The following is a 12,499-nucleotide window of genomic DNA, read 5'->3' as shown; positions in this document are numbered from 1 at the left end:
CAGGAGTTAGTTCTTACATGTGTTCATCCATCCTCTGTGGGAAATTTCATAGTAAAATGGCGTGAGCAGCCTAATCCTGCTGCTTGTACCGACTGTCAGCAGGTGGTTGTCCTGCAGCCCAGCTCATTGCCCTCTGTTATGTGTCCAGGGACCAGTGTTTTCCATGGCTCCCTCTAACCTCTTCTCCACTCTGGAGTACTGGGGTTTTTTCAGCTATCCGATTGATTTCTACCTCAGATTTATGGGCAAGAGCTTCCCATTTTATTAACACTTTTAAGAAAACACCATGATCTGTATTTTTACTGTTTGGGGAACAAACTCCACTATGGAGGCCTTGTGATCTCCTTCCTGGAGTAACTGCAAAGCCGTGGACCCCTCTTTGCCATCCTGGAAACCCAGCAAGGCACAGTCCCTAGCAATGCCACTCCCAACCCCACCCAGGCCAAAGAGGACTCCTGACTGCTGCTTTTAGAAGTATGGTCCAAGGTCACTGTCCCCACAGGAGCAACAGAAGGGCAGTAAGCCACGAAAGACGGGGCTGGTTGGGCTCTGCTCTTTGTAGGTCTCCCAGCCTTCCCACTCAGCTTTTGCTTCAACTCCTCTCGAAGACTAGGCAGCAGCACCTGTCTAACAGCTACACTGGCTGGTCAGGGCTAGCAGGTCCCCACGCCCATCTCAGGCTGGGGCACGCAGTTCACGGAGGACTCTAGCTGCCTACAGCCCGTGGATTGTCCTGCTGCACCTACCCTGCACCACCGTCCTCAGACGGCAGGTGAGGATATGGGCGGCCATGAGGGAAGAGCGGCTTTCAGAAGCCTGGATCCAGGAGGGCCTTAGACCGCCCATCCACAACGCCAGATTTTCAGATTCTGTGGCTCCAGGTCCGAGTTCAGATGAGCAGGCGGGGAGGGCTCCTCTGCTCCCAGAGTACTTCTACTTCCCTCTCTCCTGTTCCTGGATGGACCAATCAGAAGGTAGACCAGCAGGGACTGCCCCCCCCCCCCCCCCCCCCAGGGAGGACTGGCTGGCTTGTGGCAGCAACCAGAACACATCAGGAAGTGCACAGCCTCCCTCATGGCTCCACCCTTCTCCAGTTAGGGAGCATCTCCACACTCCCAGAGGCTCGCTCCTGGAGTGCCCATAGCCCAGGCAGCATCCAGCTGGCAGGTGGCTCCCACAGGACCCTGAGGTAAGTTCACCTTCCTGGAGGTGGGTGGAAGCCTGTGGTGAGTCTGCTGGGGACCCTGGAGCAGCAGTACCTACAGGCAGGTGGCCTCCTCCACCCTCACCCTTCATTTGATTAACCCTGGCCATGGCAGTATAGTCCTCCAGTGCTGGGCCATGTGGCTGTGGGGCTGGAATGGCAGGCAGTGGGCCCAAGGTTTAGAGAAATGTCTGTCCACTGAAGCCACTCACAAAGGCTTCACTTGTCCACATGCAGCTCCACACGAGTAAGCCCCTATGTTCAACTGGCCTGACTGATCCCCATCATGTGGCCAGAGGCCAGGCCTCATCCGGCAGCAGAAAAGCACAGGACTTGCCTAGCACCTGAAAAACTGGAGGGAAGCCGCAGCAGACGTCCAGTGTACCCCAGCCTAGCAGGGAGGCAGGCATGCTCCCACGGCCAACCCTTACTTGCCCTCCCAGAATAGCACCATGCCACAGGCTGTTGCATCACTGGCTACAACGGAAGGCCTGAAGGACTCGGAGCCTGTCAAGGAATGAGGAAGTCACACATAGGCCTGGCCCCCTGGCAGAGTGAGAAAGCCTCCCACCAACCTGACCCTCTTAGTCCCAATCTGGAGACTGGCCAGCCAGGGTCCACGCCACCCAGGGAGGTACTATGTAGGATGGCCAGTAGGGGCAAAAGCTCCCACCTTGAGGGTGTGCCAGGGCACTCCAGGGTAGAGGGCAGAAGCTAGAGCAGGCCTGTTGTACAAGGGCTATTCTCTTAGACCCCCAACCCATCCCTTCCCTGCATATCCACATGACTCAACGAAAGCTTGGGGTGACAGCAGCTTGGGGAAGGTGGGTTTAACAGGTGGCCTGAGGAGGGGCTTGCCTATGGACCTCTGCTTCCCCTCAGAAACTCTCCATGGAGCTGAGGAGATGAAACTGAGCCGTATATTTCCCTAGACTGAGTCCCTTCTGACCCTGCCCAAAGCCCTGCCCTGGCACTCCCAGGCCTGGGTCCTGTCAGGCTGACTGCGCCAGGCCCAGCAGGGAACAGAAGGTGGGCACTTCCTCAGCTGCTCTCCCCAACTGTACCACAGCCTACAGAGGACATGTCAGACTATGAAAATGACGACGAGTGCTGGAGTGCCCTGGAGAGCTTCCGGGTGAAGCTAATCTCTGTCATTGACCCCTCACGAATCACACCCTATCTGCGCCAGTGCAAAGTCCTGAACCCCGATGATGAGGAGCAGGTGCTCAGTGACCCCAACCTGGTCATCCGCAAGCGGAAAGTGGGTGAGGGCTGCTCCCATACCAGCAGGGCCCAGTCCCTCATCATCCCCACAAGACAGCCAGCCAGAGTCTGCTACCTCAGCCCCACCCAGCTCCATCTCCATGTAGGATATGAGTGAGGTCCTCCTCCCCTCTTGTCATGTCTACCTGCTGCTGCCCAGTGGGGGAAGGGAGTCCCCACCATTGTTCAGATCCTCAGAGCCACCAGAGTAAAGACAGCACCCTGTCCCACCTAGACTGAGACCTGCAGGGTGCCTTATGCAATGGCCCAGAAGGGAAGGGGGTGTCTAGAGCTTAGGTTATCTACCCAGAGTAACCATCCTAGCCAGCCCCAAGGGCCTCTACCTACCCAGCCCTGGGCCCTGACTCTGTCTCTTCTGCCTGAAGGTGTGCTCCTGGACATCCTGCAGCGGACAGGCCACAAGGGCTACGTGGCCTTTCTTGAGAGTCTGGAACTCTACTACCCTCAGTTATACAGGAAAGTCACTGGCAAGGAGCCAGCGCGTGTCTTCTCCATGATCATCGGTGAGAGGCACAGGTGTGGGTTGGTGCTGTGGGTGGACTCGGTGCTACTTGGCCCCGGCTCCTGTGATTGCACTGGAGTGACTAAGTCTGACACGAGCCTTCTGATGTAGATCAGGGTAGTGGTCCCTGGTGCCTCTCCGGTTCTCGGGAGCAGGGCCTTCCTGGATTGCTGAGGTCCTGCTGGTCTCCAGAAGGGGAGCCCTTCTCTGCTTCTCCTACTCACAGCCTAGAAATTCCACTGAAGTGGTGACCGCTCTGCAGTGCCATTTCTGCAGGGCCCAGTTGTCAGCCAAGGGCAGAGTCGTACAGTTTCCAGAGGGGACAGAGGTGTCCTCTCGTGGTGGAATAGCCACAGCCCTATCAATTCTCATCCATCTCACAAAGGTCACTGTAAGAGTAACAGAGGGCAGGCATGATGACACACACCTTTAACCTTTAACTCCAGAGGCAGCGACAAGCAGATCTCAGAGTGAGAGGCCAGCCTGGACTACATACATACAACATAAATACGTAAAACAGGGGCTGGGGGGAGACAGAAGGCCGACTGCAGTCCTGGCATGTGAGTGTTTGAGTCAGAATCTCAGTTCGCCTGTGAGGGACAGCAAGGCAGACTGGGCCTAGTGAGCACACTCAGTCTTGAGGGACCCATCCTACCCTCTGGGAGGCCAGGAGTGCTCCCTCTGTCCCTCAAGCTGCTGGTCTTCAAGCACACACTTGTAGACAAGGACGAGCACAGGGTCTGCAGGTGACAGCCACAGCTCCACCTGACACTGCATGGTCCCCAGACGCATCAGGGGAGTCGGGCCTGACGCAGCTGCTGATGACAGAGGTCATGAAGCTGCAGAAGAAGGTTCAGGACCTGACGGCCCTTCTGAGCTCCAAGGATGACTTCATCAAGGAGCTGAGGGTAAAGGACAGCCTCCTGCGCAAGCACCAGGAGCGGGTGCAGCGGCTCAAGGAGGAGTGTGAGCTGAGCAGTGCCGAGCTGAAGCGCTGCAAGGATGAGAACTACGACCTGGCCATGCGCCTGGCTCACCTGAGTGAAGAGAAGGGAGCAGCACTCATGCGGAACCGTGACCTGCAGCTTGAGGTGATGGCTCACTCCACAGGCAGCGGGGTGGTCAGGAGGAGGCTGTGGCTGACTGGACCACCCGCAGGTGGACCAGCTCAGGCACAGCCTCATGAAGGCAGAGGATGACTGCAAGGTGGAGCGCAAACACACACTGAAGCTCCGGCACGCCATGGAGCAGCGGCCTAGCCAGGAGCTGCTGTGGGACCTGCAGCAGGAGAGGGACTTGTTGCAGGCCCGGGTGCAGGAGCTGGAGGTCTCCGTGCAGGTAGGAATACCACCGGTGCACACCAGGCCTCGCATCTGCATGGGCTTGAAGCTGGGCACACCAGATGGTACAACTGCAGTGGCTGTGGCACTGTGGGCCTCCTCAGCCAGGCTTATTGTTCCCTACCACCTCCAGGAGGGTAAGCTACACAGGAATAGCCCATACATCCAGGTGCTGGAGGAGGACTGGCGTCAGGCACTGCAGGAACACCAGGAGCAGGCCAGCACCATCTTCTCCCTACGAAAGGACCTCCGCCAGGCTGAGGCCCTCCGGACCCGGGTAAGAGGCCAGGGCAGGCAAGCAATGCCCACTGGGATCCTGGATGGTGGGGTCTGGGACAGCTCACTGTCTCCCCTTTATCAATTCCTAGTACACGGTGGTGTGTCCACAGCTAAGGTCACCCTTTGGGCTTAGGTTAGCCTACTGTGGACTGGGACTCCAGTGTCTTCCTCATTACCCCAGCCAGCCTGGTCTTGTGTGCTCTGGGGCTGTTGTCTGTCCAGCTCGGGTAGGGGAGGGAGTGAGGCTGAGCGGTGCTTCCTGTAGTGCATGGAGGAAAAGGAGATGTTCGAGCTGCAGTGCCTGGCCTTGCGCAAGGATGCCAAGATGTACAAGGACCGGATCGAGGCTATCCTGCAGCAGATGGAGGAGGTCTCCATTGAGCGGGACCAGGTGGGTGCCACACTTGCATTCAGAAACTGAGAACAAGCAGTGCTGGGGTATTGGTGTGGCAGCCTTTGGAGCTGCTGCGGCCAAAGCATTTTTTTTATTTATTTATGCTCAAGGTAACTTGGCAGTGTTGAAAGATAGAACCTGGGGCTGCTCGTACAAATGCAGTCAGGTCTAACCTTACTCAAAGGAAGAGCTTATGTAGCAGGAGAACACTGCAGTCCCGGTGCTGGATAGGGAGGGATAGGTGGGAGGGAGACTTCAGTAGGGGAGAGGAAGCTGCCAGATGCATAGGTTGGGGGTGGGGAGCATTTGGTACAAGAGCTGGTGGTGGTTCCCGGGTAGGGGCAGTGGTGACTCACTCACACCTGTAATCCCAGCACTTGCAGGTTGAGACAAAATAATTACTGTGAATTTAAGGGCAGCCTGATTTACAGTGAGTTCCAAGCCAGTTTGGGGCCCAATGTGAGACCCTGTCTCAAAAAGCCATGTTTAGTAGTACATGCCGGTTCCAGCATTTAGGGGTAAAGACAAGAGAATCATAAACTCAAGGCCATCCTCAGCTACCTAGTATATATGAGGCCAGCCTGGGATAAGAAAGAAAAAACACACATTGTGTTCATTTAAGGACAGCCATGGATCCTGCTTTTGATGTCAAGCAACATCCAGAATTTATAAAATATGTCCCATAGGAGGGACGGAAACACACACACACACACACACACACACACACACACACACACACACACACACACACTGTCTGCTGGGAATGTAGGACTTCTCAGTTGGGCTTCCTAGGAACTGACTTGTGTGTTAATCACAGAGGTTTTTGGCTGTTTCTTTGCAGTGTTTTTTGTTTTGTTTTGTTTTGTTTCTGAGACGAAGTCTCATGCAACCCAATCTTGCCTCCAGATATGGCATTGAACTATTGATTCTGCTTCTGCCACCCAAGTGCTAAGGTTCTGGGCCTGCCCTATTCCACCCAGTGTTTGTTCACTTGTACTTCGAGCCCCAATGCTTTGAGAATCCCTCCAGTTCAGCAACTCCAGCAGCACAGCAGGGTGGTTGATGTCCCGCCAGGACCTCTGGTAGGGGCCAAGACCTGTACTGCCAAATGAGAGCCAAGGTCCCTTGCTGAGGGTGTGGCCTTGGCCATTCCTACAGGCTATGACCTCAAGGGAAGAGCTGCATGCACAGTGTGCCCAAAGCTTTCAGGACAAAGATAAGCTGCGAAAGCAGGTTCGAGAACTGGATGAGAAGGCCGACGAGTTGCAGCTGCAGCTGTTCCAGACCGAGAGCCGATTACTGGCCGCTGAGGGCAGACTCAAGCAGCAGCAATTGGACATGCTCATCCTGGTAGGTCTCTGTGTCTGCTGTAGCTAGGGCAGTCTGGGCGATTCGGGAGCTGGGGAGAATGCGGGGTCAAGGCAAGATTCCTGAGGGACCATGCATCCCAGAAGCATCCCCAGGCCTAGCCTGAAATGGCTGGTGCTCTGCTTGTGATCTCAGAAGATGCCTGGCCTTCCTGAATCCCATTTTTCCTCTTTAGAGCTCTTCATGGTGAAGTGACAGCCATAAATATAACCCAAGGCCCAGTCAGTCACACCACTCCAAGGACAGTGGCCTTGCCCCGGGAGTCACCTGGTGGCTTGGCAGTGTAGTGTTAAGAAAGACATATCTGGGCATATCTAGAGATATGTGCAGGGCTGCCCTAGAGGATGGAGCTTGGAGGGGGCTCTTATCTTGCCCTACATGCCCCATGCCCAGGTGCTTGGAGCCCCTACCGCCCACTGACCAACTCCCTTTTCTGTGGCCACAGAGCTCTGACTTGGAAGACAGTTCCCCCAGGAACTCCCAGGAGGTGAGTATGGACACAGAGTGGGCCTCTCCCTGTCCTTCAACCTCCACCTGACCTCACACTCATCTCCCATGTGGCTCTTAAACTGGATTGTCCCTTTTCTCTCGTTTTGGGCTGGATACAGGGAAGAGTGCTAGCCACACTCCACACCATTGCTTGTGAGCAAAGTGAAGCACAGACCAGCGCCCATCTTCTGTCCTCTCAGGGCAGAGGGTTTCATTCATGCTAGGGTTTCCTTTGCCTGTTGGCCTGACTGGGACCGAGGCCCTGAGGATCTCTATGCAGTGGGGTGACAGTGATGGCTGTGTCAACTGAGGAGCGAGAGTCAAGCGGGCGGGGGCTGGGCCACACCTCGTCCTGGAAGGGCAGTGGTGGCTTGTGGCCTAACTGGGTGGCATGTCTCTGTCTGGAAGCTTTCACTGCCTCAGGACCTGGAGGAGGATGCCCAGCTCTCAGACAAAGGTGAGGAGGTGGGGATGCCGTGTTCTGCCAGAGGCATCTAGGCTGCAGTCTCCTGGCCTCCCTAAACCCCAGCCCGTCCTCAGCACATAAAGCGGTGTGACTTACCTTGTCTCAGAATCACACCGCTCCAACCAAAGACGATGCTCCCTGAGGCAAGGAGAGGCAGTGGCAAAGGGCTGACCCTTAGGCTCATGCACCTAGAGAATAAGGAATCTGGTTTGAACATGGGTCTTAGATCTTAGGGTCTGTGGCTCAGAGGACAGTGAGTGTGGACGCCCCATCCTGCATCTTTCCCTCCCAGCCTTCTTCCTGCAGAAGGAGATGCTAGCCAGTATCCAGATGAGCTCAATGAGGAAGGGAACGGTAGCGCTATGTGACAGGGTAGCAAGCAAGGAGGTGGGGACCGCGCTATCCACAGTAGCAGGCTGCCAGACAGGCCACTCCTCTGATCTAACAGTTGGGGGACAGCAGTTGGGGCAGCGGAGGGTGGGTGGTGAGAGGGTCTAGTGCAGGGAGGAGCCCTGGGAGCTTTCGTGAGAAGTCAGACAGACTTCCTCAGCTCAGCCTTACCCCAGGCTATAACCAAAGGCAAAAGGGGAACAAGAGGTGTAGATGGAGAAGCATGGGCCACCCACCGCAGTCCCCAAGACCCAACCTGAGGCCACCAAGCTCCACATGGGCATACGAGGAGAATGCAAGAGTAGCCAGCTCTCTTGAAGGCACACCAGCAGTTAGGCACCATGAAAATGAGAGGGGAAGGGGCAGGGCTCTCATACCCCGAGTCCTCTCTGGATATAACTGTTTCTTGATATTCATAGCCCTCTCAGCACACCTTCTGCCTGGAGCCCTGAGCCTTGGTCTGCCTAGGGCCTGGGGCAAGCTGGCTCTGACCACCCGGAATGAACGTTCTTGTAACTAATATGGTGTACTTGCTCTACACTGAGGCTGCCCCTACCCCACCCATGGGAACCACTAGGCACAAAAATTTTGCCAAGCTAATGGACTGGGGACCTGGAGTCTTTCCTACCCATCTGTCCTTGTGTTTGGTGACAGTCAGCTTGGGAGGTATGGGTGAGTGATGGTAGGAGCTCTGTTGATGTAGCAGCCAAGGGCTCAGCCTGTTCCTATCTGTGAAGTGCAGTCTCCACTGGATTCATGTGGTGTGAGGGTCCCAGTCCAGAAGACTGGCCTAGGCCAGTGCTAGTTGGGCTGTGAGCAGAGGAAGGTGGTGACTATGTCAGCAAGCGAGCCACTGTAAGCACAGCTCTTCCTTTCAGGTGTCCTGGCAGACAGGGAGAGCCCAGAGCAGCCCTTCATGGTTCTGAACAAGAAGCATCTTTCGCAGACCCATGTAAGGCTGACCGGGGTCCCCAAGAGCCCTGATGACTAAATGGCTCATCCTGGGGAGGAGGGTGACTCCACCTGCACAGCTGGGGATCACAAGGTCTTTGTAGTGCATGTGGTGTGTAACATGTGGGTAGTGTTTGGTGCATTAACTGGAGCCCCTCTTCTTGGACAGAACCCTAGATGTAGGGTGGTTGGACAGGGGAGGGAGGCAGTAATGTAAGGACATTCACTGCAAAGAAGTCTTCCACTCAGCCTGGCTGAAAAGGGGTGATTGCCCCATGTTCACTTATCTCGGAGTCCAGTAGACCCCAAGGCCAGCTAGCTTGGCTTCACACCTGCTGGAGTAACAGGGCTGCCGTGGTAAGGCCACGGTGTCCAGCTGCCCGCCCTGTTGTCCAGCTGCTGGCACCGTTCCTTCTACAGGACACGGTGCCCAGCAGCAGCGAGCCCCCGGAGAAGGAGCGGCGGCGCCTCAAGGAGAGCTTCGAGAACTACCGCAGGTGAGGGGCGGCAGGAAGGACGGCTGGGCGGGTGGATTACCTACGCTTACCTGCTCACAACCTGCTCACACTGCGGGTCCCACAGGAAGCGGGCGCTCCGCAAGATGCAGAACAGCTGGCGACAGGGAGAAGGGGATCACGGGAATACGACAGGCAGCGACAACACCGACACCGAGGGCTCCTAGAGGACCACGCCGAGGCTGAGCGTCTGTGTAATTGTGAAGGGATGCTGCGGGTTTTTTTACTGTACGCTACACATACGTTGTACAAGTATTAGAAAAAAATGCAGCCTAATAAAATGACCTCTGAGCTGAGCCTGTTGGTTGGATGTGCAAGCGGGGTGACACCAGGGGGCGACAGAATGCAGCGCGCCGGTGGCGGATGGAAGCTGAAGAGAGCTGCTTCCGGCCGCTGCGCCCATTTCCAAAATGGCGGATACAGCTTCAGTTGTACGGGGCGGTGCAAAAAGAGGTGGCCAAGAATCGTCGTGGTGACGGTGCCCTGGAACGGCATGTTGCGGACAGCGCTGAGCCGCATGCCGACACTACTTCGTAGTGTGAGGACCCGGGATTCCGGACCGCGGCAGCTTTGGGATTTGGGGGCTCGCCTAAAAACCGCGAAGAGACTTCGGGGCTGGGCCTGGGGCTGGCGGAGCTCGAGCTCCGCGCCGGGATCAGAGCATGCGGCGGCGCTAGGGCGCGTGAAAGCGGACCACTACCAGCTCGTCTACACCTGCAAGGTGGGCGCGGTCGGCAGCACCCAGCGCTGGCTGGTTTCCTGAAGGTATAGGGTTCCGGCAGAAGTATCCTTCGGACGGGGAGGGGGCGGGGTCTTTACAAAAGGGCTGGGAGGAAATGAAGCTATCTATGAGGGTCAGGACCTTCTAGGATGTCCCTCCGGGTGGAGTTAGCCCTAGGGAGAGACTTTCCTATGTGTACCTTGCCTGACCACCTCTCTAACCCAACTAGGTCTGTGGGACTCGGTCATCCAAGCACATCTCAAAGTTGGCCTATCACCAGGGTGTGGTCATCGTGACTTGCCCTGGTTGCCAGAACCACCACATCATCGCAGACAACCTAAGCTGGTTCTCTGACCTGAAGGGGAAGAGGTGAGGCCCGCTGGGAGGGGTAGGAGACTGTAGGATTGTGTGCCTTTATGAGCCTGGGTCCATCGCCTCTCCTACCTGGATAGCCCAGCTTCCTCCACGTGGATGATCTGGAAGCGGTTGAATTTGAACTTTAGATAAACTATAATCGGCCTCGAATATGGCAAACTAGTTCTGTGGCTCTACTGCTCTCGCTGCCTGACCTCTGATCTCTCCAGTGGCCTCATAACTTTCTAGTGGAGGCTTTTTGTGTTCTGCTAACTCAGGGCAGATGGAAGGGTATGTGTCAGACTGTGAACTGGCACTGGCCTTCAGTTGGTATTCTCACCTTGGGGAGAGCAGTGGGGAGAGCCAGGAGTCAGTTCGGAGGAGATTGGTCTATGGCTAGGACTGATGGTCACTGAGGAAGGATCAATGGCAGGAGTAGGACAGAGCCACAGAGGAGATAGCCTGTGACGAGTGTGCAGGCCTTGGGTCTCTGGTTTACCTCTTAGACCTGTGCTGCAGAGAAATCTCAGCTCTGATAGGTAGGAACAGGACAGAAGTGCAGGAATGGCCGTTACCTAGTGGCTGTTACCTGGTGAGAGGCAGGGCCAAGGCCCTTGGTGGTACACTGTACAGGATAGATGGCTTCTGAGGTGGGACTTGTTAACAGACACATTTGGTGAAGGTGCCATTAGGTGCCTGCAAGGTATTGGTGTCCTGGATGCTGGGACATGTGTTCCAGGCCCAAGATGACCATGGGATGCCCTTGAGGGAGCCCAGAGGAAGGCTGATGCTGCCCTTACTGTCTTATAGGAACATTGAAGAGATCCTAGCAGCCAGAGGAGAGGAGGTACGCCGGGTGTGCGGTGACGGTGCCTTGGAACTGATTCTGGAGGTGGCTGAACCACCTGCCACCCCAGAAGGGGGTGAAGATCCCACTCACCCCGGCAAGATGGACCAGAGCTGACCCCGTACACTCTTGCAACTGTGGACTCCTCCAACTTCAGACTCCAGTCTTCCCAAAAGTCTCCCCCTTCACTTGGAGCCTCTCCAGCCTGCTGTTCTCTGTCAGTAAACAACTGTCAATCCAGGTGCTGGGCCCGCACTCCTGTCTTTCTCTTCTGAAGTCAGAACAACTCTGTGGCTATAGGCCCCAGCCTCATGACCGTCCACCTCTTCAGAGGAGTCACTCTGTCCCTGTGCAGTGGTTCTCCTTTCTAAGTAGTGCTGGATCTGGGAGTTGAATTAGACTGTGGCCTTGGGCGGTTTTTGTTCCTCAGAGCATCTTTCTACTTCCTCCTCTATTACCTGCATCTCCCCCCACCACCACCACCTCCCAACACACACACACACACACACACACACACACACACACACACACACACACACACAACTGGTGGCTTCTGTTGTGTGAGCAACTGTCCAGCCCAGCACTGAGGCTTGGTTTTTGTAGCAAAAGAGGCTGCTGAGAGGCTTAGAAGGAGAGTGATCCAGGCAGAGATACCACACACACAGACACTCCCCCCACAAGCTGCCTGCACCTCTCAATTCTTCTTCCTGTTTCGAGCCCCAAGAGGAGATGTGTGGAAGTGATGAGGGCCACATCACGATTGCCTTGTGGTGTACTTCATCTCCTAACTTTGCTTGACATGCCTTCAGGATATTCTTGTGTTTAGGAAGTCAAGCGGATGCACAAACAGGCTTTTTGCAGGGGTTTCTGGGCCCTGTGACCTTCAACATTAATCAGCAGTCCATCCGGCAGGGCAAACCCTGGAGCAGGAGGGTGGAGAAGGCAATTGGCAGTGACACAATGCCTCCCCGGCTCCTGGGACCCCAGCTAGTGATTAGCAGTTCACTCTGGGCCGTGGGAGGCCGGGTGCAGTTGCAGTCTGTGCCTTCACTCGATTACCCCCTGTTCTTCTCTCAGCAAACACCCTGCTATTATCCCCACCAGAGCCTCCTGTGCCATTTGTACAAACTGTCACAGTCCTAGAGGCAGAGCCAGCCTCCTACTCCAGCCTGCTCCCTGTGGAGGGCACAAAGGTCAGGGGGCCGACTACGTTGCTTGTGAGCCCTAAGTGCAGAAGGCCAGTGGAGCCTGGCCAGGCGGTCTCATCCTCAAGTGTCAGAATTTCAGGAGGCCCGGAGCTGGCTAGACTGAGTGCACAGCTGGACCTAGCGCATCTCCTGGATGGGAAGCCCACGGTTCGGACTTCTCTCCTCTTCTGTGTCGTCTGCGTATTGC

The 12,499-nt window shown here is 55.9% G+C and overlaps 2 protein-coding genes and 1 long non-coding RNA gene across 8 annotated transcripts; 2 read left to right on the top strand and 1 right to left on the bottom strand.

Moving 5' to 3' along the window:
• The first annotated feature begins 967 nt into the window (after nucleotides 1–967).
• Nucleotides 968–9,478, top strand: Card9 (caspase recruitment domain family, member 9). 5 transcript variants are annotated; one of them, NM_022303.4, is given in 13 exon segments: nucleotides 968–1,189; nucleotides 2,274–2,469; nucleotides 2,854–2,991; nucleotides 3,777–4,081; nucleotides 4,149–4,328; nucleotides 4,464–4,607; nucleotides 4,875–5,000; nucleotides 6,162–6,353; nucleotides 6,817–6,858; nucleotides 7,269–7,317; nucleotides 8,595–8,668; nucleotides 9,088–9,164; nucleotides 9,250–9,478. In NM_022303.4, coding segments are annotated over 12 exon segments (1,611 nt in total). In that variant the 5' UTR covers nucleotides 968–1,189; nucleotides 2,274–2,285; the 3' UTR covers nucleotides 9,350–9,478.
• On the bottom strand, nucleotides 5,045–9,522 carry LOC147995392 (uncharacterized). Its single transcript, XR_015684201.1, has 3 exons — nucleotides 9,215–9,522; nucleotides 7,423–7,514; nucleotides 5,045–6,402 (listed from the first exon to the last, which is right to left on the bottom strand). It is a non-coding gene; the product is annotated as an uncharacterized LOC147995392 (long non-coding RNA).
• Nucleotides 9,523–9,564: 42 nt separating this feature from the next.
• Nucleotides 9,565–11,344, top strand: Dnlz (DNL-type zinc finger). Of its 2 annotated transcripts, none has more exons than NR_024073.2 (3): nucleotides 9,565–9,947; nucleotides 10,133–10,272; nucleotides 11,068–11,344. NR_024073.2 is itself a non-coding variant. In NM_001130990.2 (3 exons), exons 1-3 carry the CDS (start codon nucleotides 9,676–9,678, stop codon nucleotides 11,219–11,221), a joined length of 522 nt encoding a protein of 173 aa, NP_001124462.1. In that variant the 5' UTR covers nucleotides 9,565–9,675; the 3' UTR covers nucleotides 11,222–11,344. The 2 variants fall into 2 exon arrangements, 1 of the variants encoding a protein (NP_001124462.1); NM_001130990.2 differs by having other exon boundaries at nucleotides 9,565–9,903.
• The last annotated feature ends 1,155 nt before the right edge of the window (nucleotides 11,345–12,499 follow it).

The sequence above is a fragment of the Rattus norvegicus genome, chromosome 3 (genome assembly GCF_021556685.1).
Source record: "Rattus norvegicus strain SHRSP/BbbUtx chromosome 3, alternate assembly SHRSP_T2T, whole genome shotgun sequence".
In the NCBI taxonomy this organism is placed as follows: domain Eukaryota; kingdom Metazoa; phylum Chordata; class Mammalia; order Rodentia; family Muridae; genus Rattus; species Rattus norvegicus.
The sequence above is the reverse complement of the archived record's forward strand: the minus strand, read 5'-3'. Positions and strand labels throughout refer to the sequence as shown.

Excerpts from the sequence above, each read along its gene's own strand:
- Card9 (XM_087654253.1), top strand. The coding sequence starts at position 2,286 with ATGTCAGACTATGAAAATGACGACGAGTGCTGGAGTGCCCTGGAGAGC. Across the intron at positions 4,329-4,463 it reads AGCTGGAGGTCTCCGTGCAG|GAGGGTAAGCTACACAGGAA; the intron begins GTAGGAATACCA and ends TACCACCTCCAG. Across the intron at positions 9,165-9,249 it reads AGCTTCGAGAACTACCGCAG|GAAGCGGGCGCTCCGCAAGA; the intron begins GTGAGGGGCGGC and ends CGGGTCCCACAG.
- Dnlz (NM_001130990.2), top strand. The coding sequence starts at position 9,676 with ATGTTGCGGACAGCGCTGAGCCGCATGCCGACACTACTTCGTAGTGTG. Across the intron at positions 9,904-10,132 it reads AGCTCGTCTACACCTGCAAG|GTCTGTGGGACTCGGTCATC; the intron begins GTGGGCGCGGTC and ends TAACCCAACTAG. Across the intron at positions 10,273-11,067 it reads TCTGACCTGAAGGGGAAGAG|GAACATTGAAGAGATCCTAG; the intron begins GTGAGGCCCGCT and ends ACTGTCTTATAG.